The sequence below is a fragment of the Leucoraja erinacea genome, chromosome 31, assembly GCF_028641065.1.
Source record: "Leucoraja erinacea ecotype New England chromosome 31, Leri_hhj_1, whole genome shotgun sequence".
Lineage (NCBI taxonomy): Eukaryota > Metazoa > Chordata > Chondrichthyes > Rajiformes > Rajidae > Leucoraja > Leucoraja erinaceus.
Window position 1 is genome coordinate 7,976,825 of NC_073407.1, and position 25,737 is coordinate 8,002,561.

General features: G+C 41.5%; 1 protein-coding gene across 5 annotated transcripts in view; it reads left to right on the top strand.

Moving 5' to 3' along the window:
* The window catches only part of LOC129711868 (nuclear receptor subfamily 6 group A member 1), a 244,501-nt gene that overhangs the window by 211,316 nt on the left and 7,448 nt on the right, over nucleotides 1–25,737 (top strand). For 4 of the 5 annotated variants that reach the window (XM_055659848.1, XM_055659850.1, XM_055659851.1 and 1 more), the window contains 4 exons: nucleotides 1,438–1,665; nucleotides 2,430–2,684; nucleotides 11,366–11,487; nucleotides 24,028–24,180. In XM_055659848.1, coding sequence (XP_055515823.1) covers nucleotides 1,438–1,665; nucleotides 2,430–2,684; nucleotides 11,366–11,487; nucleotides 24,028–24,180 — 758 coding nt within the window. The remainder of the gene's footprint in view (nucleotides 1–1,437; nucleotides 1,666–2,429; nucleotides 2,685–11,365; nucleotides 11,488–24,027; nucleotides 24,181–25,737) is intronic. The other variant, XM_055659849.1, reaches the window with a different exon arrangement.

The following is a 25,737-nucleotide window of genomic DNA, read 5'->3' on the forward strand; positions in this document are numbered from 1 at the left end:
CTTGGTGGCCTGGCTTAACTGGCTGTCAAAATTCCAAAGGGCCTTGCTGATTAGGTTCTAATCAAGCATCTGGCTGGTGTGTTAGTTGTATTTCCCTTCAGTGAGCTGACTGTCAGCTAACACCAGTTATGTCGGAAATGTACCCATTCAGATGCTGCAGGTAAATATGGGTGGAAGAGTAGCAATTTGTAGCTTGGCTGCACTCCATAGATTATGGATTCTGGGTGTTTAATAGGGCTATATGCTGCTCTAATATAAAATAGATTTTATGAAACAATATTTTTTTTAAAGATGTGAGGTCCTCTGCTCAGGTTAACAAAACAGACGTGTGTGATCCAGATGCAAAATATTGCCTTGAATGTGGAATAGCCATTCCGTTTTTTTAATAAAATTTGATTGTATAAGGTTAAAAAAAAAACGTATCTGTGTTGAGCATAGATTCAATTCGTTTTGCAGCATACTGTAATTCCAATTTGGTCAACAAAATCACAAACACATACAGCCAGTCAAAAGATGGCATTAAGTTGGCAGGCTTGAAAATCACATTCATTCTCAAAGTTGAAAACTTGCATCTTTGGTTTGAAAGTAAAATTTTGACTTGAGGTTTTTAAATTGTGGGAGGTGGAGGGGTAACCTTACAGAGATTTATAAAATTGAGAGAGGCATAGATAAATAAGATAGTCATTCCTTTCCCAAGGGTAGGTGAATATAAAACTAGAGGGCTTAAATTTAAGCAGTGAAGGGAAAGATTTAAAAGGGACCTGAGGGGAACTTTTTCCGCATAGAGGGTGGTGTGTATGACTATTGGGAAAGATTTGCAGGGATATGGGTCATACTCGGGCAAGTGGTGCAACTTAGATGGTGCATCATGGTCAGCATGGACAGAGTTTGGCTGAATGGCTTGTTTCTGTGCTGAATGATTCTAATTCTTATTTATCTGGAAGGAACTACCTGAGAAAGTGGTACAGTCAGGTACAAGCACAACATTTAAAAGGCACATGTATAGTTACATGGATAGGAAAGGTTTGGAGGGTTATGGGTTAGCTGCAAATGGGACTTACTCTGTTAGACAACTTGGTCAGTAGCTATCAGTAGCTTGGTCAGTCTGAAGAAGGGTTTCGGCCCGAAACGTTGCCTATTTCCTTCGCTCCATAGATGCTGCTGCACCCGCTGAGTTTCTCCAGCTTTTTTGTGTACCTTTGGTCAGTAGCTACTTTGACTCTCCCAGTAGGTAGTTCTTCAAGTCATACACACATCATAACACGGACCTCCTTGAACTGCTACTGCAGGAGTATCTTTAGCAGAACAACTACAGCAGTTAAAAAAGGCAATTTATTAACACCTTGGGGGAAGTGGGGAAGAGAAATGAATACCACACGTAATACCAAGATAAATAATAGATAGAAAAACAACAATGTTTGTGCCTTTTCTCTTCAGCAGATCAATGGAACTGAATGGGTACACTGCACTCAGGGATCAATTCATAGGGACACCAGTCTCCGCGCACTATCAGTACCTGCCGCACCTTTTTAGTTATGCTGCTCATTCGGGTCTGTTGCCACCTCAACCCCGCAACTTAGATCCTCAGTCACATACTCTGGTAAGCCAGTTGGTTGGAGCAGAAGACCTTGAACCTCTTGCAACACCAATGCTGATTGAAGACGGGTGAGTACGGTTTATTGCAATGATGAACTGCAATAACTTATTTGCGTCTGTTTGTTGCATCGGATGTTTCTAATGCTTCTGTTATTAACATTCTAATCAAAAAGGCCAAAAAAATAGGATCAGTTGAGTAGTAATAAAACTTCCAGTTGCTAAATAATTCAACAGAGATTAAAAGCTCAATCAACAAGTACTGATATTTCTTTATTCACTTTGTACAGAGGGGGTTCTCAGACTGCTATGTAGGTAATGAACTCTGGAAAATGGAGTAAGATATAGGGTAAACGGGCTAAACGTCTGGGCAAAAGGCTTAAAACTGAATGTAGCATTGAGGACATTTTGAGCTTAAAAGTGAATGCAAAATGTCTAAAATGTTGCTATTTATGGTAATCTGTGAGTAGAGGGGAAGAAATAATTAGTTTGGTATGAGGACGGAGAATAGGAAAGAAGAGGGGAGAGATTTGAAGAGCCAAACCATGGAATGATTTGCAGATGAGGATAAAGTCATCAACGATGATTTAAAAAAAAAAAATGAGTGTAACTAACTCGTTTTGAAAAGGCTACAGCAATCATGGGCAGATTACGGGCAGTGATCCTGGTTCTTGATGAGTAAAATGTTCTCTTCCATATTTTAGGTTAGTGTTTATAATGAAAAATATTTTAATTTACCACAACCAATATTAATCAAAATACATTGAAGTTTTGTGGTTTTCCAAGATTGATTGTTGTAACCCAGGGTCTAAATATGTTTCTATGTGTTTTAACAGGTATAAAGTAACTCAGGCAGAGCTATTTGCTCTGCTTTGCCGCTTGGCCGATGAGTTGCTTTTCAGGCAAATTGGCTGGATCAAAAAGTTGCCATTTTTCTGTGAATTATCAATCAAAGATTACACCTGCTTGCTAAGTTCCACCTGGCAGGAGCTCATCCTCCTTTCTTCCCTCACTGTCTATGACCGACAAATTTTTGGAGATCTTGCTGATGTCACTTCAAAGTATGCGCCATCTGATGAAGAACTCCAAAGGTGAGATGGATGACGAAGAATGTTTGCACTGCAGCATTTTGTTACATGGTGGAAGCCCATTTTCAAGTGAGGGCTGTACATTAATTCATAACCTGGCAGGACCTGTAGCGAAAGACCATACAAGCAGTCAACTGGTTTGGCATAATCCAGTGTGGTGTGAGGTTATCTATAAATCAGGAAGAGCAGTAAATGCTTGGCCTCCCAATTCTGCTGTGTCATTTAATTCAATCACACCTGATCTGACTGTAACCTAAACTTTGCATTCTAGTCCAGATGCAGTAATTTTTAGCTCCCTTGTTTAAGTATGTAATTACTTCAGCTTTCAGTATATTACGGTGTGAAAATTGTTAAACATTGAATAATTCACAATAGCAAAATCATGAAGTAAAAGACCCCAATAATTATTGGGTGCCCTGGATTCTTAATATGTTAAGTGAGAGCAGAACACCCACCTGATCATTCCAATATTTCAAAAATTGACACACTTTTACATACTGACTTGTAGCAATACATCTTCAGTTGTTCTAGCTGTGGTTTGAAACTCTATGGCTATCGTCACAATGTCATAGTGGAATATAATTACCTTACATAATTTGCAACCAACATTTAGTTTATACACTTTCATTTCATAATGAACATTCAGTTAGACCTGACAATGTATTAATATCTGTGGCCACCACAGACTTGTAAACACAAGCAACTGGTCTTGCCTATTGATGGTTCTCTACTTCGTTTTCATCTACTAATGGCCCAGAATTTCTGGACAGTGGCAACCCATCCAAATAGGCCACTAATCCACAGCTCACCCATAGTAAACTTGAGTTAAATTGCTGAACAGGTCTTCACCAAGTTTGGCTGCATAACTATCATTATTGGGGGGGGGGGGGGGGGGGGGTACACACAAAATAATCCCAGTTCACAAAGCAAAACCACTGGCAACTGACTAAAGACATTCCCTGGAATAGCTGGCTGTTAAAATGTTTAGACATTTTCAGAAACATTTGAAAATATCTCTAACACTTAAAATTAAATCAAGCCATTAGATGTGAACAATTCTGAAATGCCATCTGTAGGGAAGCAAACAGTTAACAGTCTAGGTCAATGGTCCATCAGAACTGGAAGAATGTGCAGTTCTAATGAAAGGTCTTGGAACTGAAATATCTGTTTCCCTCTCCACAAATGTTGCATGTCTTGCTGGATATCTCACATACAGTATCTTCCATAATGTTTGGGACAAAGACCTGTCATTTATTTATTTGCCTCTACTCCACAATTTAAGATTTGTAATAGAAAATATCACATGTGGTTAAAGTGCACATTGTCAGATTTTAATAAAGGCCATTTTTATACATTTTGGTTTCACCACGTAGCGTTGATACATCGTCCCCTCATTTCAGGGCACCATAATGTTTGGGACACAACAATGACATGTAAATTAAAGTAGTTATGTTGAGTATTTTGAGGAACATCCTTTGCATGCAATGACTGCCTGAAGTCTGCGATTCTTGGACATCACCAGTTGCTGGGTGTCTTCTCTGGTGATGATCTACCAGGCCTGTATTGCATCCATCTTTAGCTTAGGCTTGTTTTTGCGGATAATCCCCTTCAGTTTTATCTTCAGCATAGAAAAGGCATGCTCACTTGGGTTAAGATCGGGTGATTGACTTGGTCACTCAAGAATTGACCATTTTTTAGCTTTGATAAACTCCTTTGTTGCTTTAACAGTATGTTTGGGATCATTGTCTTGCTGTAGAATGAACCGCCGGCAAATTAATTTTGAGGCATTTATTTGAACGAGCAGAGAGGATGTGTCTATACACTTCAGAATTCATTATGCTACTACTATCAGCTGTTGTATCATCAATTGATATAAGTGAGCCAGTACCTTCAGCAGCCATACATGCTTAGGCCATACCACCCCCACTACCATGTTTCACAGATGAGGTGGTATACTTTGGATCTTGGGCAGTTCCTCAAAACCTTTTTTCCAGACTGGTCGCTCTTTTAAGTACTTCTTGGCAAACTGTAACCTGGCCATCCTATTTTTGCAGCTAACCAGTGGTTTGTATCTTGCTGTGTTGCTTCTGTACTTCTGTTCATGAAGTCTTCTTCGGACAGTGGTCATTGACAAATCCACACCTGACTCCTGAAGAGTGTTTCTGATCTGTCGGAGAGGTGTTTGGGGATTTTTCTTTATTATTGAGAGAATTCTTCTGTCATTAGCTGCGGAGGTCTTTCTTGGCTTGCCAATCCCTTCGCGATTAATAAGCTCACCAGTGCTCTTTCTTCTTAATGATGTTTCAAACAGTTGAGTTTGGTAAGCCTAAGGTTTGGCTAATGTCTCTAACAGTTGTACAGGTGCACAACCTTTTATCCGGTGTTCCAGAAACCGAAAAGCTCCGAAAACCGGCCATTTTTTCCAGATGTCGTCTGCGCACCAAAGCTCGCGTTTGGCGCCAAACCTGACCCAAAACGACCCACGGTCAACCCAGGTCTGTACTACTGTAGCGGCTGCCTCCTCCCTGGAGACCGGGAGACGCTTAAACATCTGTAAATCATTGCTTAAATGTTAGTCAGTTAGTTTGGAGGGCTTTTATGTGAAGGGGGGTGAAGGGGTAATCTTTAATTCTTAGTCCCCTACCTGGTCGGAGAGGCGGGGAGCGGTCAATGCCTTACCGGGTCGCTGTGCAGTAAGCTCCGCAGCGCTGTGGCCGGTGGGGCAGCGGGTGGCGCCGGTTGTAGCTCCGACCCCGGCAACTCTACCCCTGGCTGCGAGGCGCTCCAAATCCAGCGCGGCCCGCGGCCGGACGCCCCAGCTCCGCGAATGTCGGGAGTCGGCGGCGTCGCAGCGCTGGGATACCAGCAGGGTGCGGGCAATGCCTTACCGGGTCGCCGTGCGGCAAGCTCCGGAGCGCTGTGGCCGCCGACACACAACATCGCGGAGCGTCGCTGGATTTGGAGCCGCGCAGCCAGGGGTAGAGTTGCCGGGGTCGGAGCTCCAACCGGCGCCGCCCGCGGCCGGACGGAGCCCCCAGCTCCGCAGCTCCAAATCCAGCGACGCTCCGCGAATGTTGGAAGAAGGCGGCCACAGCGCTCCGGAGCTTGCCGCACGGCGACCCGGTAAGGCATTGCTCGCTCCCCGCTGGTATCCCAGCGCTGCGACGCCGCCGACTCCCGACATTCTCGGAGCTGGGACGTCCGGCTGCGGGCCGCGCTGGATTTGGAGCGCCTCGCAGCCAGGGGTAGAGTTGCCGGGGTCGGAGCTACAACCGGCGCCGCCCGCGGCCGGACGGAGCCCCCAGCTCCGCGAGGTTGGGAGTCGCCGACCAGGTAGGTAGGGGACTAAGAATTAAAGTTTCCCCCTTCACCCCTACACCACCACCACCACATAAAATCCCTCCAAACTAACTGACTAACATTTATGCAATGATTCTCCCGGTCTCCGGGGAGGAGGCAGCTGCTCCAGACTTTTCAAGCCGCCCACGCTACCTACCTAATCTACGCTAAAAATCTTCCATTCTGAAATCCGAAAATGTCCGAAATCCGACAAGTGTCTGGTCCCAAGGCTTTCGGATAAAAGGTTGTGCACCTGTATTCTTGTTTCTCAGTTTCATAATGGCTTACTTGACTTTCATTAGCACAACTTTGGTCCTCATGGTGATAAACAACAATAAAAGTTTCCAAACGTGATGGAAAGACTGGAGGAAAGACTAAGTGCTGAGAGCTCTTTTATATCTGCATTAAGGAGGCATTTAAACACACCTGAGCAATTACAAACGCCTGTGAAACCATGTGTCCCAAACATTATGGTGCCCTGAAATGGGGGGACTATGTATAAACACAGCTGTAATTTCTACATGGTGAAACCAAAATGTATAAATATACCCTTTAATAAAATTTGACAATGTGCACTTTAACCACATTTTTTCTCTATTACAAATCTCAAATTGTGGAGTACAGAGGCAAATAAATAAATGATGGTCTTTGTCCCAAACATTATGGAGTGTACTGTAGTTCCTGTTTTTTATGATGCTAGATATAGTCTAACTTATAAAAAGGATTTCTGCTAGGCCTAGTACTTCTCGAGGTTCTATGGCATCATGGAAGGCATCAAGCAGGATGAAAGGCTAAACAAAATGATGAATTAACATAGAGCAAATTAAGAAGTAAAGGGGCTTATTTTTATAAAACGTTGTCCTCTCCAAAGATTTAAAAAAAATTATATTTTGAGCAGAGGGAATTGAAACCAGGTGTCCATTGTCAATTAATTTATTGGCAATTATACATAGTATATAATTTAAAAGTTCAATTACACGTCATTCAATAAGGCAATCATTTTAGAGTGTTTGCAGTTGGGTTCTTGCAGATGCATTTTACTTGAAAGTTCTCAATTTTGTTGCCATTGGAATGTAAATTCCATGTTACATAGAGTTATGGTGCATGGAAATGTCCTTCAGGCCAACTCATTCTTGGCGACGAAGATAGCTATTTGAGCGAGGCCCATTTGCGTGTGTTTGGCCCAAGGTCATCACTACTCTCATTGGTGTAGTTTGGTTAAAAAACAAATAATTAACAAGGCCTTTGACAAGGTCCTACATGGTAGACAAGTCTGGAAGGATCACATGAAATTAAAGGTGAGCTAGACGATTGGATTCAAATTGGCCTTGAGGAAAGAGTCAGAGGGTAGTTGTGGAGGCTTGTTTTTCTGATTGGAGGCATGTGCTGAATTCACTGTTATTCACTGTTTCACAGGTGGGGTGACAGATGGCACAATGGGCTAAGTGTTCGGCTGGCGACCGGAAGGTAGCCGGTTCGAATCCCGCTTGGAGTGCATACTGTCGTTGTGTCCTTGGCCTGTGTGTAATGTAATGTAATTATGTGAAGCACTTTGGGGTCAATGCAAGTTGACTGAAAATGTGCTATATAAATAAGATTATTATTTTTTTTTTTTTTAATCTAAATTAATAATCTAGATGGTAACTAAGTTTACATTGTTAGTAGATTTGCATAGGACAGCAAAATTGGTAGTCTCACAGACAGCAAGGAAGGATATCTAAGTTTACAACAGGATCTAGATTGGATGTGAAGATTGGCCACGAAATAGCAAAAGGAATTTAACTATGCCAAGCATGAGGCGTTACACTTTGCTATGTCACACAAGGGCAGGACTCGCATTGTAAATGGTGGAGTCCTACAGTGTTGTAGATAGAGTGATCTGGGAGTACAGGTGCATGGTTCCATGAAAGTGATGAGTCAAATGGGCAGAAAAAAGTGTCTGGCACTCTTTCCTTCCATGGGAAGAGGATTGAGTACAAAAGTTGGATATCTTGATATAGCTGTACAAGCAGTTGGTGAGATCACACTTGGAGTTCTGTTCCCCTTTTGTGGTTGCTCAGCTATAGGAGGGATACGTAACTTTAGAAAAGGTGCAGAAGAAATTCACTGGAACTTGCAGGTTTGAGTTACAGAGAGAGGTTAGATCGGCTGGAACATTTTTTCTTGTAGGAGTCTGAGGGATGATCTCAAAGAGCTACATTACATCAAGAGGGGCACGGATAGAGTGAACAATCAGTCCTTTTTCCAGGGAAAAGGATTTACAAACAAGAGGACACAGGCCTAAGATGGGGGATAAGGCATGGAAATAGGTCCTTAGGCCCAATTAACCCATGCCGACCAAGATGCCCCATCTACACATTCCACCTGTCTGCGTTTGGCCCATATCCCTCTGAATCTGTCCTATTCATGTTCCTGTTCAATTGTATTTTAAATGTTAAATTCAACCTGCCTCAACTACCTCCTCTGGCAGCTCATATCATATACCCACCACCCTCTGCGTGAAAAAGTTGTTCTTTGGGTTCCTATTGAATCTTTCCGCTTCTCCCCTTCAACCTATTACCTCTGCTTTCTTGATTCCCCTACTCTGGGTAATGGACCTTGTGCGTTCGCCCATCTATTTTCCTCATGATTTTATACACTTCGATAAGATCATCCCTCATCCTCCAGCATTCCAAGAAATAAAGTCCTAAGCTGCCCAACCTTTCCCTGAAACTAAGGCCCTCAAGTCCTGACAATATCCTCGTAGTTCTTCTCTACTTTTTCCAGATAAGTCTTCCTACAGCAAGCAGGGTGACCAAAACTGAACATAATACTCCAAATGCAGCCTCACCAACGCCTTGTACAAAGGAATAAAGGAATTTAAAAGGAATCTCAGGGACAACATTTGTACTAAGAGGGTAGTCTGTATCTGGAATAAACTGCCAGAGGAAGCTCTAAAAGCAGATCCAATTACAACTTTCAAAAGACATTTGGACAGATATATCAAAAGGAATAGTTGAGAGGGGCAAGAGACAAATGGTATTGGCCCAGAATGCCAAAATGGACAAGTTTGGCTAAATGGCCTTTCTCCTTGCTGTATAACTGTCTCTGAGCAGTAAAGGTACTACAGAAGTGAATCAATTGACTCCAGCATCTCTGGAGTTGAAGTAATGCTCTGTTTAACACTGACTCTCAGTCCTATTTTGAGTTGACAAGTCATATTGCTTACATTTGGTTTTTGATCGGCCTATATGAAATTTGAAGGCTTTGAGCTTCGGAAATAATGCTTTAACATTATTGGTGTTTTGATGAATAAATTCAAGGGTTTCAAAGGTCTGTTTATTGTCACGTCTAATTTGGAACACTGAGATATGAATGACTGCCAGCCTGAATTAGGTGCAAATAAGTACGAATCCATTTAATGAGGCAGAGTAAAATGAGAATACATTTTTTAAACTGGAAGATTTCAAACTCTTACTTTTCAAACAGAAACTTTTTTTTAAAAAGCTGTCAAATTCAAGATTGCAATAAAGGAAACTAAATCCAATGGCTTGTCTCACAAGTATGAAGCATTTTTAAATTTATTTTGGTATGTTAAATTTTCTTAAGGATTCTTATCAAGCAACATGATTTATCTTTTGGTTTTATTCATAGTTACATGAATTCATTGGTAAATTTTGCCATCTTAAATGCTGCCTTCCATCACTAATTTGAACCAGATTTATGTAATGTGTTTTCTCAGCCATTCCTTTATCAAGGTTTTGAAGATTTATCATTTGACTTGAGATTAGCCACATTATTCTGATACATAGAATGTGAATTGCTGCAGGAGTTGCTCAGTTGCACCATCCAGTGACAATCTCAAACTTGGCACTAATGAGTTTTTATAGCAAATAATTTTATACATGAACAACTGCATGGCATCTTTAATGTGTATTCATTTCCCCCCTACTTTCCTCCTACGTTGAAGAATGATTATTTATTGCAGGTAGGCATGGCTTTCTGTATGATTTATATTCGTTTGGTTGCCTTTAAAAATCCACCTTAAGTCTATCTTACTGAATTATGTCATTAAAATGTTGGCTTTGAAATAAAATACAAAAATCTTTTTTTGCTAGGAAACACGACTTAAGTGCTTCAATATATTCTGTTAGTGACATATTATCATAAATTCTAAATTGTTTGAAAGAGGGAAAGTCAGGAGCTGTGGAGGAGTTTTGTACATCAATGACAGCTCTGCCTTGGCTAGTGATGTATGCTTTATGCCATATAAGGGAGGAATATGGGCAGAAGGCAAAGCAGTAATAACTTTAGAGATAGAAGGGATGATTATCAATCTTAGGAATTTATAAAATTGACAAGTGTTCAGTGAAAACTAACAAATGTTCCGGTTTCATTTTATAAAATGGGAGGAATTCCAGTGCATTAATTTTTTTTAAAAGTGCAGATGTGCACCTGCAGTCTCTGGTTTAGAATCAGCTGAAAAGTTCATATTGATGATTAATTTTAGTGCTTGAGCAAATTTTAAATCACTTCTATTATTACTTCCTTGTAAAAACAGACACAATACATAACCTAGTTCTGATTCAGCCAATTCTTCCACAGAACAGAATCACAGTATCTACGGTGGGCTGGATTTAAAAAATAACATCCACAAATCCACCCAACCACTGTGTACAAATCTATTACCATTTTACGATGACAGGATGAATATTATGATTGTGTCTAATCCTTGAGAAAATTCTAAATGTAATTTCTCTTAAAATGCAGTTTTAAACAATCTTTTGAGAGAAGAATGACCTGGAAATATTTAACACACAGCAATGTATACATACTACAAAATTCACTGTTCACTAAATGTCTGAGTTTCCCGTCAAGTAGAACATCGGGCAGTATAGCACAAGAACAGGCCCTTTGGCCCACAGTGTCTGTACTGAACATGATGCCAAGACCAACTCTTGTCTGCCGGCACATAATCCATATGCCTTTTCCCTGCATATCCATGCTGTTCCAGGCACTCGCCACCCTCTGTGTAAAATAAAACTTTTCCTGCACATTTCCTTTACACTTGGCCTCCATCATTGAATGCTATGCCCTCTAGCATTTGATTTTTTTCAATCCTGGGGAAAAAAGGCTCCGATTGTCTACTGTCTCTGTACCTCAATTGAAGGCTCAATGAGAACTGGATGTACGTTTGGGGGATTTTTGAAAAAATATATAATGTTGCACGCAATAAGTAACTTGTTCACAATCAAAAACAAATCACTAAAATGAATTGAATTTCTATTTCAGATGTGTAGCTTATTGTAATGCTTGTGGTAAAATCAATATGTTGTGTTATCAGGCATCTAATTTTGCTCCCTTAGATTCAGTGAGGAGGGAATGGAAGTTATGGAACGACTAATCTACCTCTTTAGAAAATTTCAACAGCTGAAGGTTAGCAATGAGGAATATGTTTGCATGAAAGCCATCAACTTTCTCAATCAAGGTAAGATGTTCTGCGATACTGTGAATAATTTTAGCTAATTTCCTCTTTGCTCAATCTTACGCAGAAACCCAATGGAGTCAATTTTAATCATTCCTGCCACACTTCCATGGCAACAAAATTCAGGCAAGGTGTGACATGGGGAGCTGACACACTATCCTTGTTGTACCCAATGGAAACTGTTTGGTTAACTACAGTCGTTCAGCCTTACGATACTAGGATTGCTGGCATGATTAAGTATTCCTGGCAGAAAATCAGTGACTCAAAGTGCAGTTTCTTAGCCATTCGCAATCAATTCAAAACGGTTTAATATTCTCTCAAGTACTTTCCTTTGCATACGATTCCTAAAACATGCCTATAATTGTCTAATTTTTCCATAGGCATGCCTGCAAAATGCATTAAATATAAAATAAGATGCCTTTTCATTGATGTTACCTGAAGATTTTTTTAAACCTCTGCTATTGATGTGGACGTTATCCATAGTGTGGCGGGAAATGGTGGGGTCGCGTTGGGGGGTAAGAATTTATCACAATCATGGCCAGACAGCACAGAAACAGCTATTTGGCCCATTGTGTCCATGCAAGCCAAGAGGTACCTCTCTATACCCGTCACATTTACCAGCCCTTAGCTCATAGCTTTCTATGCCTTTCTGTTTCAAGTGCTCACCTAAATACTATCAAAATGTGAGAATAGGTGCCTCTGCCATTCCCTTCGGCAGTAGGCATAATTTTTCAATCGTCCTGAAAGTGAGAAACATCTTCCCCAAATCCTTTGTGAATCTCTTGGCCCTTAACTTACACCTGTGCCCTTTGCTTATAGATATGTGCTAAGGGGAAAGTTTCCACACTGTTTATCCAGTCAGTGCCTTCATAATTTTCTGTACCCTGTTACATTCCCCCTCAGTCTTCACCATTCCTAATAAAAACAAACCCAAATTCCCCAGGGAACAATAACCCCATTGATTCCCAATATGTGAAAAATGGTTATGAGTGAGATGCACTCTGAGATTTCCTGACTACTTTCCTGTCTCCCTTCCTCTACCTGGTGGTCACTAACACCCCCACTGACTGCAATTCCTTAAGCTGTGGGACAACTACCTGCAAAAGATCAACTAACTATATAGCATCCAACATTGCCAAAGCACTGTAGTGCCTGCAGCTGGTGCTTAAGCTCTGAAACCTGACGCTCAACCAAGTTGCACTTCCTTCACACAAGGTCATCCAGACCACAAGGTGCGTGTGTCAAATATTTCAACACTCTTCGATTGTTTCACAGATCTAAGTTTCTTATTAATTCATTAATCTTTAATCAAACATTAAGATTTGAAAATACTACCAGTCTTTGGGTCCATAGCTCATCAGCAAAAAAGCAATTTGGTTATCTTCAGTCCTTTAACATTGGACTTGTACAAATGGTTGCTTAGTGTCATAGTCATACAGCGCAGAAGTAGGTCCTTACGTCCCACCTGCCTGTGTTTGGGCTGTATCCCTCTAAACTAAAATCAACATACATGTCCAAATGTCTTTTAATTGTTGCTATTGCACCTTCCTCAACTACTACCTCCAACAGCTTGTTCCGTATACCCATCACTCTGTGTGAAAAGGTTGCTCATATTAAATCTGCCCCCTCTCATCGTAAATATATGTCCTCGGGTTCTTGATTCCCTTATTTAGGTTAAAGACTCTGTGTATTTGCACTGTCTATTTCCCTCATGGTTGTATACAACTCTAATATAGTGCCTGATGCGTTTAGTTTCCCATTTTAAACAGAATCATTAATATCTGGGTCTAGATTATTTTTCAGGATCTCATGTTATTCTTAGGTTCTAAAGTGCCCATCTAATTCTCCTTTCTGTGACACAGGGCAAAATTATATGTGCCTGAAGGGTCTTCAGATACAGGAGTTTTAATCGGAATGTGTGATAAAGATACAATTGCAGCAGTGCACTAGATTTTTATATTGGAGTTGATGGCATTTTTGGTTTATCTTAAGTAATTAATGTGCTTAAGGTAGTGTTAACTTGGAACCTTTTACATCCTTAAAGGTAAACATGATGAAAAATATAAAAATTTGTGAAAACATTTCCACAATGCTACATATGTCGAAGATTTTATGGAAGAAAAGGTTTAAAGAAACATAGAAACATAGAAATTAGGTGCAGGAGTAGGCCATTCGGCCCTTCGAGCCTGCACCGCCATTCAATATGATCATGGCTGATCATCCAACTCAGTATCCCGTACCTACCTTCTCTCCATACCCCCTGATCCCCTTAGCCACAAGGGCCACATCTAACTCCCTCTTAAATATAGCCAATGAACTGGCCTCAACTACCCTCTGTGGCAGAGAGTTCCAGAGATTCACCACTCTCTGCGTGAAAAAGTTCTTCTCATCTCGGTTTTAAAGGATTTCCCCTTTATCCTTAAGCTGTGACCCCTTATCCTGGACTTCCCTAACATCGGGAACAATCTTCCTGCATCTAGCCTGTCCAACCCCTTAAGAATTTTGTAAGTTTCTATAAGATCCCCTCTCAATCTCCTAAATTCTAGAGAGTATAAACCAAGTCTATCCAGTCCTTTCTTCATAAGACAGTCCTGACATCCCAGGAATCAGTCTGGTGAATCATCTCTGCACTCCCTCTATGGCAATAATGTCCTTCCTCAGATTTGGAGACCAAAACTGTACGCAATACTCCAGGTGTGGTCTCACCAAGACCCTGTACAACTGCAGTAGAACCTCTCTGCTCCTATACTCAAATCCTTTTGCAATGAAAGCTAACATACCATTCGCTTTCTTTACTGCCTGCTGCACCTGCATGCCTACCTTCAATGACTGGTGTACCATGACACCCAGGTCTCGCTGCATCTCCCCCTTTCCCAATCGGCCACCATTTAGATAATAGTCTGCTTTCCTATTTTTGCCACCAAAATGGATAACCTCACATTTATCCACATTATACTGCATCTGCCAAACATTTGCCCACTCACCCAGCCTATCCAAGTCACCCTGCAGTCTCCTAGCATCCTCCTCACAGCTAACACTGCCCCCCAGCTTAGTGTCATCCGCAAACTTGGCGATATTGCCTTCAATTCCCTCATCCAGATCATTAATAAGAAAAGGCTATGAATGTTCCATCATGATTAAAACTTTGAATAAATACTATTTTTCCTTCAGACAATCAACATGTTTTTTATCCTTCAGTTATTTTGGTATAAAAACAGAAAATATCAGAAACAGTATGCAAATCATGCAGCATCTTCAGAGTGAAAATAGTGTCAGTAGTTGAATGAAGGGGAAAGGTAGGACTGGGCATGTTGAGCGTTAAAATCTTTGAAGATCCAGGAGGGAGAGTTGCTCCTGCTTTCATTAAAACAGATCTGCTGAGGATTTTTAGCATTATCATTACAGATTACTAACGTGCATTTTTTTGGGCATTTATGGCATTTAAATTTCCAAAACATTTATCTGCTATTTCTGTCAATTACGAATTGTTCTGTGAATCCAAAATTGGCAAACGTTCTGATACAGAACTATTTATGTTTTCCCTCCTAAACTCAAATTTATGCACATGTCTACTGACATTTCTGACAAGATCTGTTAACTTTTTGTGAGTGAAAAGGAGTTGGTTTATTTCATACTGATTCTGTTGTATGCAAAACTAATTAATTATTCCAGAGATAATATAATCGTTGAAACTAGTTGTCATGGATGATACTGTATTACTTTGTTGAAACACATTAATATTTGTTCATCCAAACGTATTAATTGAATTGGAGATCACCCCTTGCCAATAAAATGTGCACAATATATCTTTACCAATAACACAGCTGAAGGTGAAGGTGAAGAGTGGGAAAATTGCCCAAACCATTATTGTATATGATTATTTGTTGCCTGGTGTGGTAATCAGCTCTTTCTGTCTGAAAGTCAGTTAGAAATAAAATGTTTTTAGGTTGCTGCTGATGATCATGACCCTTGGTGTCCTGAAATTCTTGGGATAATCACCAATCATAACCCAAATCTCAGACCATACACATTATGATCTGAGTAAGGTCATGGCTAAAGCATTCTAATCTTCAAACCAGGTGGCTTATATAAAATTTATGGCAATGTCACGTTGGTCAATAATGTTTGCAATTTCCTATTTCTAACAATTTAGAGTAACTTTTCTTTATAGGTTAGAGATGTAGCATGGAAATAGACCCTTTAGCTCGCTGTCAATCACCCTAGTTAGAAAAATAGGTGCAGGAGTGGGCCATTCGGCCCTTCGAGCCAGAGATCATGGCTAATCATCTAAAATCAGTACCCCGTTCCTGCTTTTCCCCATAACCCTTGATTCCTTGAGCCATAAGAGCTGAATGTAACTCTCTCTTGAAAACATCCAGTGAATTGGTCACTGCATTCTGTGGCAGAGAATTCCACAGATTCACAATTCTCTGGGTAAAAATGTTTCTCCTCATCTCCGTTTTAAATGGCCTTCCCCTTATTCTTAAACTGTGACCCCTGGTTCTGGACTCCCCCAACATCGGGAAAATTTTTCCTGCATCTAGCCTGTCCAATTCTTTAAGAATTTTATGTTTCTACTAGACTAAGTGATTGGGTCCCATGTTCACACGGGAGGGCTGGTCCCCCAACGCAATATTCCACCTCTCCCCCAATTCCAATATTGGTGGCCAGTGGGAGTGCTTTCTGGAGCGCTAGTGGGTGTTGTGGGCTGAAGGGACTGGTTTCCAGAGGGCTAGTATGGACATTGTGGGCTGAATGGATTATTGGGCTGCGGCTCAGTCACTCAAGCCAGTTGTGCTGGCAGGTCACTCACGGTTGGTGGGCTGGCAGTTGACTCGCATTTCAAGCAGGGTGCAAAGCCACCAAATTCAAGTGCAGTTTCATACCACTTCAAGCCGGGTGCAAGACCACCAAATACAAGTGCAGTTTCATGCCACTTCAAGCAGGTTGCAAGGCCACCAAATTCAAGTGCAGTTTCCTACCACTTCAAGCAGGGTGCAAGGCCACCAAATTCAAATGCAGTTTCATGCCACTTCAAGCAGGGTGCAAGGCCACCAAATTCAAGTGCAATTTCCTACCATTTCAAGCAGGGTGCAAGGCCATTAAAGACAGTCGTGACCTCTCCCTCCCCCATCTTGCAGAGACTGAGCCACGCCCACACTTCTGGGTTTTATAGTCCTTCCCCCTCCCACCAGAAGGGGTGTGGCCTTCATGGCATGATTGACAGGAGAGAGTATCTCAACTTTTTTAAACACTAATACCTCTTATTTTTCATCGATGGGAAAATTCCTCGGCACCTGATGAGCGGATGGGGACTCTGAGTAAGATGGCCAAAAATCACAGCCGTACGTGGTAGAGTTTTTTCTAAAATCAATGTACAGTGCAAACAGGAAGTGGTCAACATTAGACTTTTAATTATATAGAAGGCAAGGCAACTTTTCGATTAGGCAAGGCAACTTTTCCCTTAGGCAAGGCAACTTTTCCCTTAGGCAAGGCAACTTTTCCATTAGGCAAGGCAACTTTTCCATAAGGCAAGGCAACTTTTCCATAAGGAAAGGCAACCTTTCCAAACCACAGGCGAGGCAACTTTTCCAAACCACAGACTTTTGCATTTCCAAACCACAGGCAAGGCGACTTTTGCATTTTCAAACCACTGTCAAGGCGACTAGCATTTTCAAACTAAAGGCAAGGCGACTTTAGTATTTTCAAACCAAAGGCAAGGCGACTTTAGCATTTTCAAACTAAATGCAGGGCAACTTTAGCATTTTCAAACCAAAGGCAACTTTAGCATTTTCAAACCAAAAGCAATTTTAGCATTTTCAAACCAAAGGCATCTTTTGCATTTTCAAACTGAGGCACCTCCACACTTCCGGGTTTTAAAGTCCCTCCTCTCACAACAGAAGTGGCGTGGCCTTCATGGCGTGATTGACAGGAAAGAGAATCTCAACATTTTTTAAACGTTAATAAGTCTTTTATTTTTCATCGATAGGAAAAATCCTCTTGTCCTGCGCAGTGGAGGGGGACTCTGAGTAAAATGACCAACAATCACAGCAGTAGGTGGTAGCGCTTTTACAAAAATCAATATGCAGTGCAAACAGGAAGTGGTCAGGATCAGAGTTTTAATTATATAGATAATAAGATCACCTTTCATCCTTCTAAATTCCAGTGAATACAAGCCCAGTCGACCCATTCTTTCACCATATGTCTGTCTCGCCATCCCGGGAATTAACCTGGTGAACCAATGTTGCACTTCCTCAAATTAGGAGACCAAAATTGTACACAATACTCCAGATGTGTTCTCACCAGGGCCCTGTACAACTGCAGTAGGACCTCCTTGCTCCTAAACTCGAATTCTCTCGCAATGAAGGCCAACAGCTTTCTTCACCGCCTGCTGTACCTGTGTGCTTACTTTCAGTGACTGATGTACAATCACACCCAGGTCTCGTTGCATCTCCCCTTTTCCAAATCTGACACCATTCAGATAATAATCTGCCTTGCTGTTCTATGTTATCCCCCTTTCTCATCCATTCCCTTCACGTAAGGGGCAATTTTATAGAGGCCAATTAATCTATAAACCCGCACGACTTTGGGATGCGGAGCAACCGGAGGAAACCCATATGGTCACAGGGTGAATGTGCAAACTCCACACAGACTGCATCCAAGGACAGGCATCCAAGGACAGGATTGAACCCAAGTCCCTGGAACTGTGGCAGCAGCTCTACCAGCTGTGTCACCGTGCCGCCCCAATGTATACTATTTGTATTGCTTTGTTTGCTATTGGGCATATCAAAAGTATAAGGTACCCAAATGTGATGGTATGTGTCAGCACTGGAAAACCAACTATATCATCAGGCATTTACTAAGTCTTTTGGTATGTTTTGTTGCCTAGGGTTGAATTATGCGAAGCATTCAAACAATATTACACAGATCTTGCAAAAGCAGAAAGGGGCGGAGGTGGGAAGATGTGGCATGATAGGATGGCATTTGAGTTGACAGGAATGTCAGAGTATGATGTGTTGGGTGCGGAGGCTGGTGTGGTGAAATTGAGGACCAGGGTATCTCTGTGCTTGTTCCTTCTGGGGGGAGCGGGAACAAGAGCAGAACTACAGGACACAGGAGTTATGTGTGAGGGACCCATCTATGACAGAAAGGGGGAAACTACATTTACTAAAGAAAGAGGACATCTCAGATGTCATATAATGGACAGTCTCATCTTGGGAATGGAGGAATTGGGGAGTATTTGCAAGAAGCAGGGTGGGAGGTTTATAATGGAATTTTTGCAGGCTTGGACAAGATGGTTTCAAGGATGACTTTCCCCTTGGCTGAGGTGTGTAGAGGAAGGGGAACATTATCAGAATAAGGATAACTGATAGAACTGAGCTGTGGGGAAATGTCTCCACTCTGAGATTGCTGAATCTTTGGGATTCTCTACCCCGGATGGTTGGGGTTGCTTAATAATTAACTGCACTCAAAACTCCTCATTATTTTCTTAGTTGGTTGGTGGATAAATGTTTTCCCATCTGAAAAGCATGGTATGCATGGCCTTGCAATATTTGTCTCTTTATTATAGGTGAGGTATTATGTACAAACTTAAAGTACACGGCATTGGGGGTTCAGTATTGATGTGGATAGAGAACTGGCTGGCAAAGAGTAGGAGTAAACGGGTCCTTTTCACAATGGCAGGCAGTGACTAGTGGGGTACCGCAAGGCTCAGTGCTGGGACCCCAGCTATTTACAATATATATTAATGATCTGGATGAGGGAATTGAAGGCAATATCTCCAAGTTTGCGGATGACACTAAGCTGGGGGGCAGTGTTAGCTGTGAGGAGGATGCTAGGAGACTGCAAGGTGACTTGGATAGGCTGGGTGAGTGGGCAAATGTTTGGCAGATGCAGTATAATGTGGATAAATGTGAGGTTATCCATTTTGGTGGCAAAAACAGGAAAGCAGACTATTATCTAAATGGTGGCCGACTAGGAAAAGGGGAGATGCAGCGAGACCTGGGTGTCATGGTACACCAGTCATTGAAAGTAGACATGCAGGTGCAGCAGGCAGTGAAGAAAGCGAATGGTATGTTAGCTTTCATAGCAAAAGGATTTGAGTATAGGAGCAGGGAGGTTCTACTGCAGTTGTACAAGGTCTTGGTGAGACCACACCTGGAGTATTGCGTACAGTTTTGGTCTCCAAATCTGAGGAAGGACATTATTGCCATAGAGGGAGTGCAGAGAAGGTTCACCAGTGATTCCTGGGATGTCAGGACTGTCTTATGAAGAAAGACTGGATAGACTTGGTTTATACTCTCTAGAGTTTAGGAGATTGAGAGGGGATCTTATAGAAACTTACAAAATTCTTAAGGGGTTGGACAGGCTAGATGCAGGAAGATTGCTCCCGATGTTGGGGAAGTCCAGGACAAGGGGTCACAGCTTAAGGATAAGGGGGAAATCCTTTAAAACCGAGATGAGAAGAACTTTTTTCACACAGAGAGTGGTGAATCTCTGGAACTCTCTGCCGCAGAGGGTAGTCGAGGCCAGTTCATCGGCTATATTTAAGAGGGAGTTAGATGTGGCTAAGGGGATCAGAGGGTACGGAGAGAAGGCAGGTACGGGATACTGAGTTGGATGATCAGCCATGATCATATTGAATGGCGGTGCAGGCTCGAAGGGCCGAATGGCCTACTCCTGCACCTAATTTCTATGTTTCTATGTATCAAAATGGTTCACAGCCATTGAATTACTACTTTTGCTGTCACTGTCCCCTTGCAGGGAATTACATTTATGTTAATATGATCGAAGTGTATTCAATTAATGTTCAATTCAGTGTATCCTATTAATTCTCTTATGTAAATTTGCATCACAAGCAAATATTATTTTATTGTCAGACCATCTTGAGATAGCGTTCTGGGAACTAGTACGCGGCCTCATTATGGTCGGCGAGAATTTTTCAACATGTTGAAAAATTAGCGGCGACTAGAATGAAGCCGTCATGGAGAGTAGCGAGGATTTGCAAACCGTAGGTGGGTCGCAAGGAGGTCCTAGTGGGTTGCCAGGAGGTCGAAGGTTCTCTTAGGCTGTAGCCGGTGCGGACCGGTGAATTTAATTGGCTCATTGGGGGGAAAAAAACGTAAGCAGTAGTTTTCAGAACCAAGGATAACCGACCGGTAATGTTAAATGTCTGCCGAACTTCACAGCCGTGTATCTCTGGCTTCTTAAATGTTGTCTGGCTTCTTAACAGTTGTCTCCTTCTCCCCCCTTCTCCCCCTTTTAAAGGACTTACCGTACACTGTGCTAGTCATCTTAATTACAGCGTCAACCTTCCTGTTCATCGCGGTATGTGTCTACCACATTGGCTTTGCGCCGTGTGAATTTCAGACAGCGCTCCCCCCGCTTGCCCTGTGCCCCGCCTTTGCGATGTGTTTGTGTGTGTGTGTTCCACTCTGACAGTCGCCGTTCCAGTTGCCGGTTTTTCAGGCGACTGCCGGCAACTTGACAGTCGTCGGCAGACGCCTGAAAAATCGCCTGTGGGACAGGCCCATTATTCTTTATTCAGTAAAAAAATCAGATAATATACAAGTTAAAATCTGCCACACAGGTATATTAATGCTTTAAAGGCTGAAGCTTTTGTCAACATAATTTGGACCCTTGTAAATTTAATCATGTTACATAGTTAGGAATCTACAGCAATTCACGTCTACTCGGAAAACATTTGGCATAGTCCTCCGTTTAATAGAAGTTGGAATATTTCTCTTTATATGCTTCGATATCCACTAGACCTCTCCACAGATCATCCACATGCCTCTTCTTCACACCAATTAATTGAAGGAATGGGGTCAATTTCCATATATGTGCTGATGAAATCCAAAGCTGCTTATGTTCAATGTGTCATGATTTCAACTGCTAGACTCCTTAATATTACTTAGTAGATAAGTGAATGTAACTTTCAATTAAGCATGAGGAAAAACATGTTTTTATTAACTCCCCTCTTCCCCACACTGAACTTCAACTTTACTTCCTCACCACAGGTTCCACCTTCCTTTATACTGTTTTAGGTTGAATCGAGCTATGCATACCTTAAAATCGTGTTTAATCCTCAAGTGAAACTGAAATCTCACTTTTTCTGCATTGTTGACATAAACCGCATCCATTCCACAAAATTGCGCGTCCTTCAGCTAATCTAATTTCCATTAATTTATGAAACCCACACTCCTTGATACCTTATTTGGGTTTCATTCTCTCTGGGTTGAATTTCTTTAATTGCTCCTCGCCAGCCCCTCTATCCCTCCTGTGTTCAAGTCCCTCTGGCTTTAAATTTCCTCATCTTTGCAATTCCTCTGCTGCTGCTTTTTGCATTGTTCTTCTTCTCTGACTTTAACAGCCTCAGTTCTCATTCATATTTTCTCTAAAACAGTCTGGTACTTCCAACAGTAAAATTATGTACCTGAAATAAGTTTATAAAGATCTTGTGCGTCGTTTTGTGTTCTGGAACCTTTATTTACTGCTGTGATGAGACCAGGGTACAACAAGCAGCTGAATGGAAAGTAATAGGCTTTAGATAGAAGAAATGTGAAATAAGATTGCTAGAAATGCTCATCTGTGGAAAGAGAAACAGTTCACATTACCGGTTGGACATCCGTCATCATAAACACTTGCTCCATTCATGTACACCATAACTCTTAAGAATTGTGGTACCATGCATTTGAGTAAAGTGTCATCTTTGCCCATGATTTGTGAATAGCACTTTTTTGTCTTTATGTTTTGGACAGACTTTTATTACTCAATTTTCAAATAATTTCAAGAAACCTTAACTAGAGTATTCCTTCGTGACCTTAACCTGAACCATTATGTGGATCTGCATTTTGATGCCAAAAATGAAGGTACCTAGAAAAGTGTGTATTCCTATATTCTGATTATCAATTAAATTTAAGTACGACTGGCTTGCTTAAAATTTAATAAAGAAAGTTGTAATTTTACCATTCACAACATGACCTGTTCTCAGAGACATTATTCCTTGTAACAATTTTTTCCTGGGTGAGGACACAGGAGACTGCAGATGCTGGTATCTACAGCAAAACAAAAGAACAGCAGATTAGGAAGCATCTATGCAAGGAAAAGGACTGGACGTTTCAGGTCAAGACCCTTCACCAAGAGTCGGTGTCAAGAGGGGAGTGGGGAACAAGAGCTGCCAAGCAGTATGTGGATACAGATGAGGAAAGGTTGATTGGGAGATGTCAGGTGGTGGGGGGGACAGGGTGGTGATGTAGATAATAACAGAGGCCGAGGGCTAAAAAGTGGAGAACAAAAGGCTGCTGATTCTGCGATTTGATAGGAAAGGGAGGTGAAGACTGGAGCTGAATAAGGAGGGGTAATAGCAGGTGGCAACAACAGATGGAACATAGGACATGAAAATGGCTGACAATTGGGAGATCTGGATGGCCACAGTGCAGATGCTTGGCAAAGCAGTTTCCTAGACTGCATTTGGTCTCACCTATATTGGCGAACACCAAATGCATGAGATAAACTCTTGAACTACACCTCCATCCCCCACCTCTTTATCCTGGCTATTCCCCTCTACTCTTTAAGTCTAGATGAAGGGATGTGCATTTCTGTCACAGATGCTGCCTGGCATGCTCAGTTCATCCAGCAGCTCACTTTCTTCAGCTGGAGATGTAAATTAAAAAGTACTTCATTATAATCTTATCTCGCACATCATTGTGCATGATACTCTGATGCAACACCAGCTGAAACTTTATTGTTGATTTTTGATTCTTTTAAGTATATTAATGACTTACATACGCATGATTCTAGTGCTGTTTAGTGAACAAAAATGTAAAAAGCACAATGTTTCTGTCCTGATGTTTAAGTGTTGTGTAAGCTTCAAGGAATTGAGATTCACTGGGGGGTAACCATTCCTTGGTAACAGGAATGCACAAGCGCACTTACACTTGTTTGATAATGTTAAATACAAATTTAATTCTGCAGTTATTTATAATTACTGTTTCTCTTTTTATGGGGTCTGATATGAAATATAATAAAGTTATTTGGCATTGATAGTACTGTTTGTTTATTCTATGTTCAGTGTCACACTGACCCCAATCTGATGTCTACTGTTGGTGCAGCCAGATTTTGTTTCAAATTATTGAGAGTTTGACAAATTGAAAGGTTAGATAAGAGCTGGTTACTAAACTGCTCATGGTGAATAACTTTCACAAATTTGTTTATTTATATTTAATTCTATAATTATCATTTGTGATTAATTTGCAAATTAACATATGAAATGCACATCAGTTATGTTAGCTGTTCTAAAACCTTTTAAGAATTTTTAAGAAGTATTACATGGTCGTGTAGCACGTTGATGCTCAGTATCTATATTTGCTTCTGCAAGCTGTTAAATTTTATTTCAGTCTGTGCTTTAAGTGTTGCTAATATCATTAGCGTTCTCTCATGTTGGAGAAAGTACATGTTTCCTGATAATCATTGTATATTAATTGGTGATGAAATTACTTTGTCAACCAAAGTCTCGGTTCAATATTTTTTCTTGTTTTATAGATATTGGGGGCCTGACCAATGTGTCTCAGTTGGAGCAGTTGAACAAGCGTTACTGGTATGTGTGCCAGGATTACACTGAGTTCAAGTACCCGCACCAGACCAATCGTTTCCCTGAACTCATGATGTGTCTGCCAGAAATACGCTACATTGCAGGTAAATTTAAATGAAGTACCGTTAATTGAATCAGACATGGTTTATTATTGCAATCACACGACATCTGCCCGTCATGCAGTGAAATTTTGCCTGTTTATTCTTAAGCAAAAAAAATGTGGGTCCATGGTCAGCAATGTGATTCCAGGGGAATGGAGATAGAGGTAGTGTTAGAAGAGCCTTGAGCTTGTCAAGCGTATCTGAGTTCCTTGCTCCCTGTGCAGACAGGTGTGGGGGATGTAGGAAAGATGAGCATTCTAACCATGGCATTGTGGATCATGGAGCATTCAAGAGGGGAGAGACATGTAGTTCGTCATTGGGGATAGTATAGCCGGGAGAATAGACACAATTCTCTATCACGAGGACCGAACCCAGACACCAGGCACCCAACACTGCCTTTGGGACATGTCGTCTGACCTGCAGAGGAATTTGGAGTGGGAGGGGAAAAATCCTGTCGCCGTGGTCCATGTGGGTACCAATAACGTAGGTAGGACAAGGAAAGAGGTTCTGATGAGGGAATTTGAGCAGCAAGAGACTAAATTGAAAAGCAGAATCTTTGGATTCCTACCTTAGGCATGAGCAAATTTGCATAGGATCGAGAAGATTAAAGGGTTGAACGTATGGCTCAAAGATTGGTGTGGAAGAAGTGGATTTGGATTTTTAGGTGAAAAGTGAACTAAAGTGTTTTATTTGAATGCAAGCTGATTACAGAGATGAGCTTATAGCGCAGTTAGAAATTGGTAGGTATGATGTGCGCATGACAGAGACATGGCTGAAAGAGGATCAAAGCTGAATATCCAAGGTTACACATCCAATTGAAAAGACAGACAGGTAGGCGGATGGGGTGGCTTGGCGCTGCTGCTAAGGAATGAAATTCAGTCCTTAGCAAGGGATGACATGGGATCAGAAGATGTAGGATCCTTGTGGGTAGAATGAAGAAGCTGCAAGGGTATGAAGAATCTGATGGGAGTTATATACAGACCGCCGAACAGTAGCCAGGATGTAGGTTACAAGTTATTAAAGGAGATACACTCGGCATGTAATAAGAGCGATGTTTCAATGGTCATGTAGGATTTCAATATGCAGGACGGCTGGGAAAATCTGATTAGTGCTAGATTCCAAGGAAAGGAATTTGTAGAGTACCTATGAGATGGCTTTTTAGAGCAGCTTGTGGTCAAACCTACTAGGGAAAAGGCAATTCATTTGACGTTATGTAACAAACCGGGTTTGATTAGGGAACTTAAGGTAAAGGAACCCCTGGGAGACAATGACCATCTATATTATTATATTACTAAAACTCTCATCTTGTTTGTTTGTGTGTGTGCATGCGTGTGCAAAACGATATTCCAAAACTCCGCCAAAACGATGCACAATAGCGCTACAATTCTTGGGGAGAGGGAAGGGAAAGTGTGGGAGGGAGGGGAAAGTGTAGGAAGAGGGGGGAATGTGGGAGGTAGGGAGTGTGGGATGGAGGGAGAGGAGGGCAGTGAGAGAGGTGAGTTGGGGGAGTGGGATAGGGGGGAGGTGAGGAGTGAGTGAGCAGGGAGAGGAGGGGGGTAG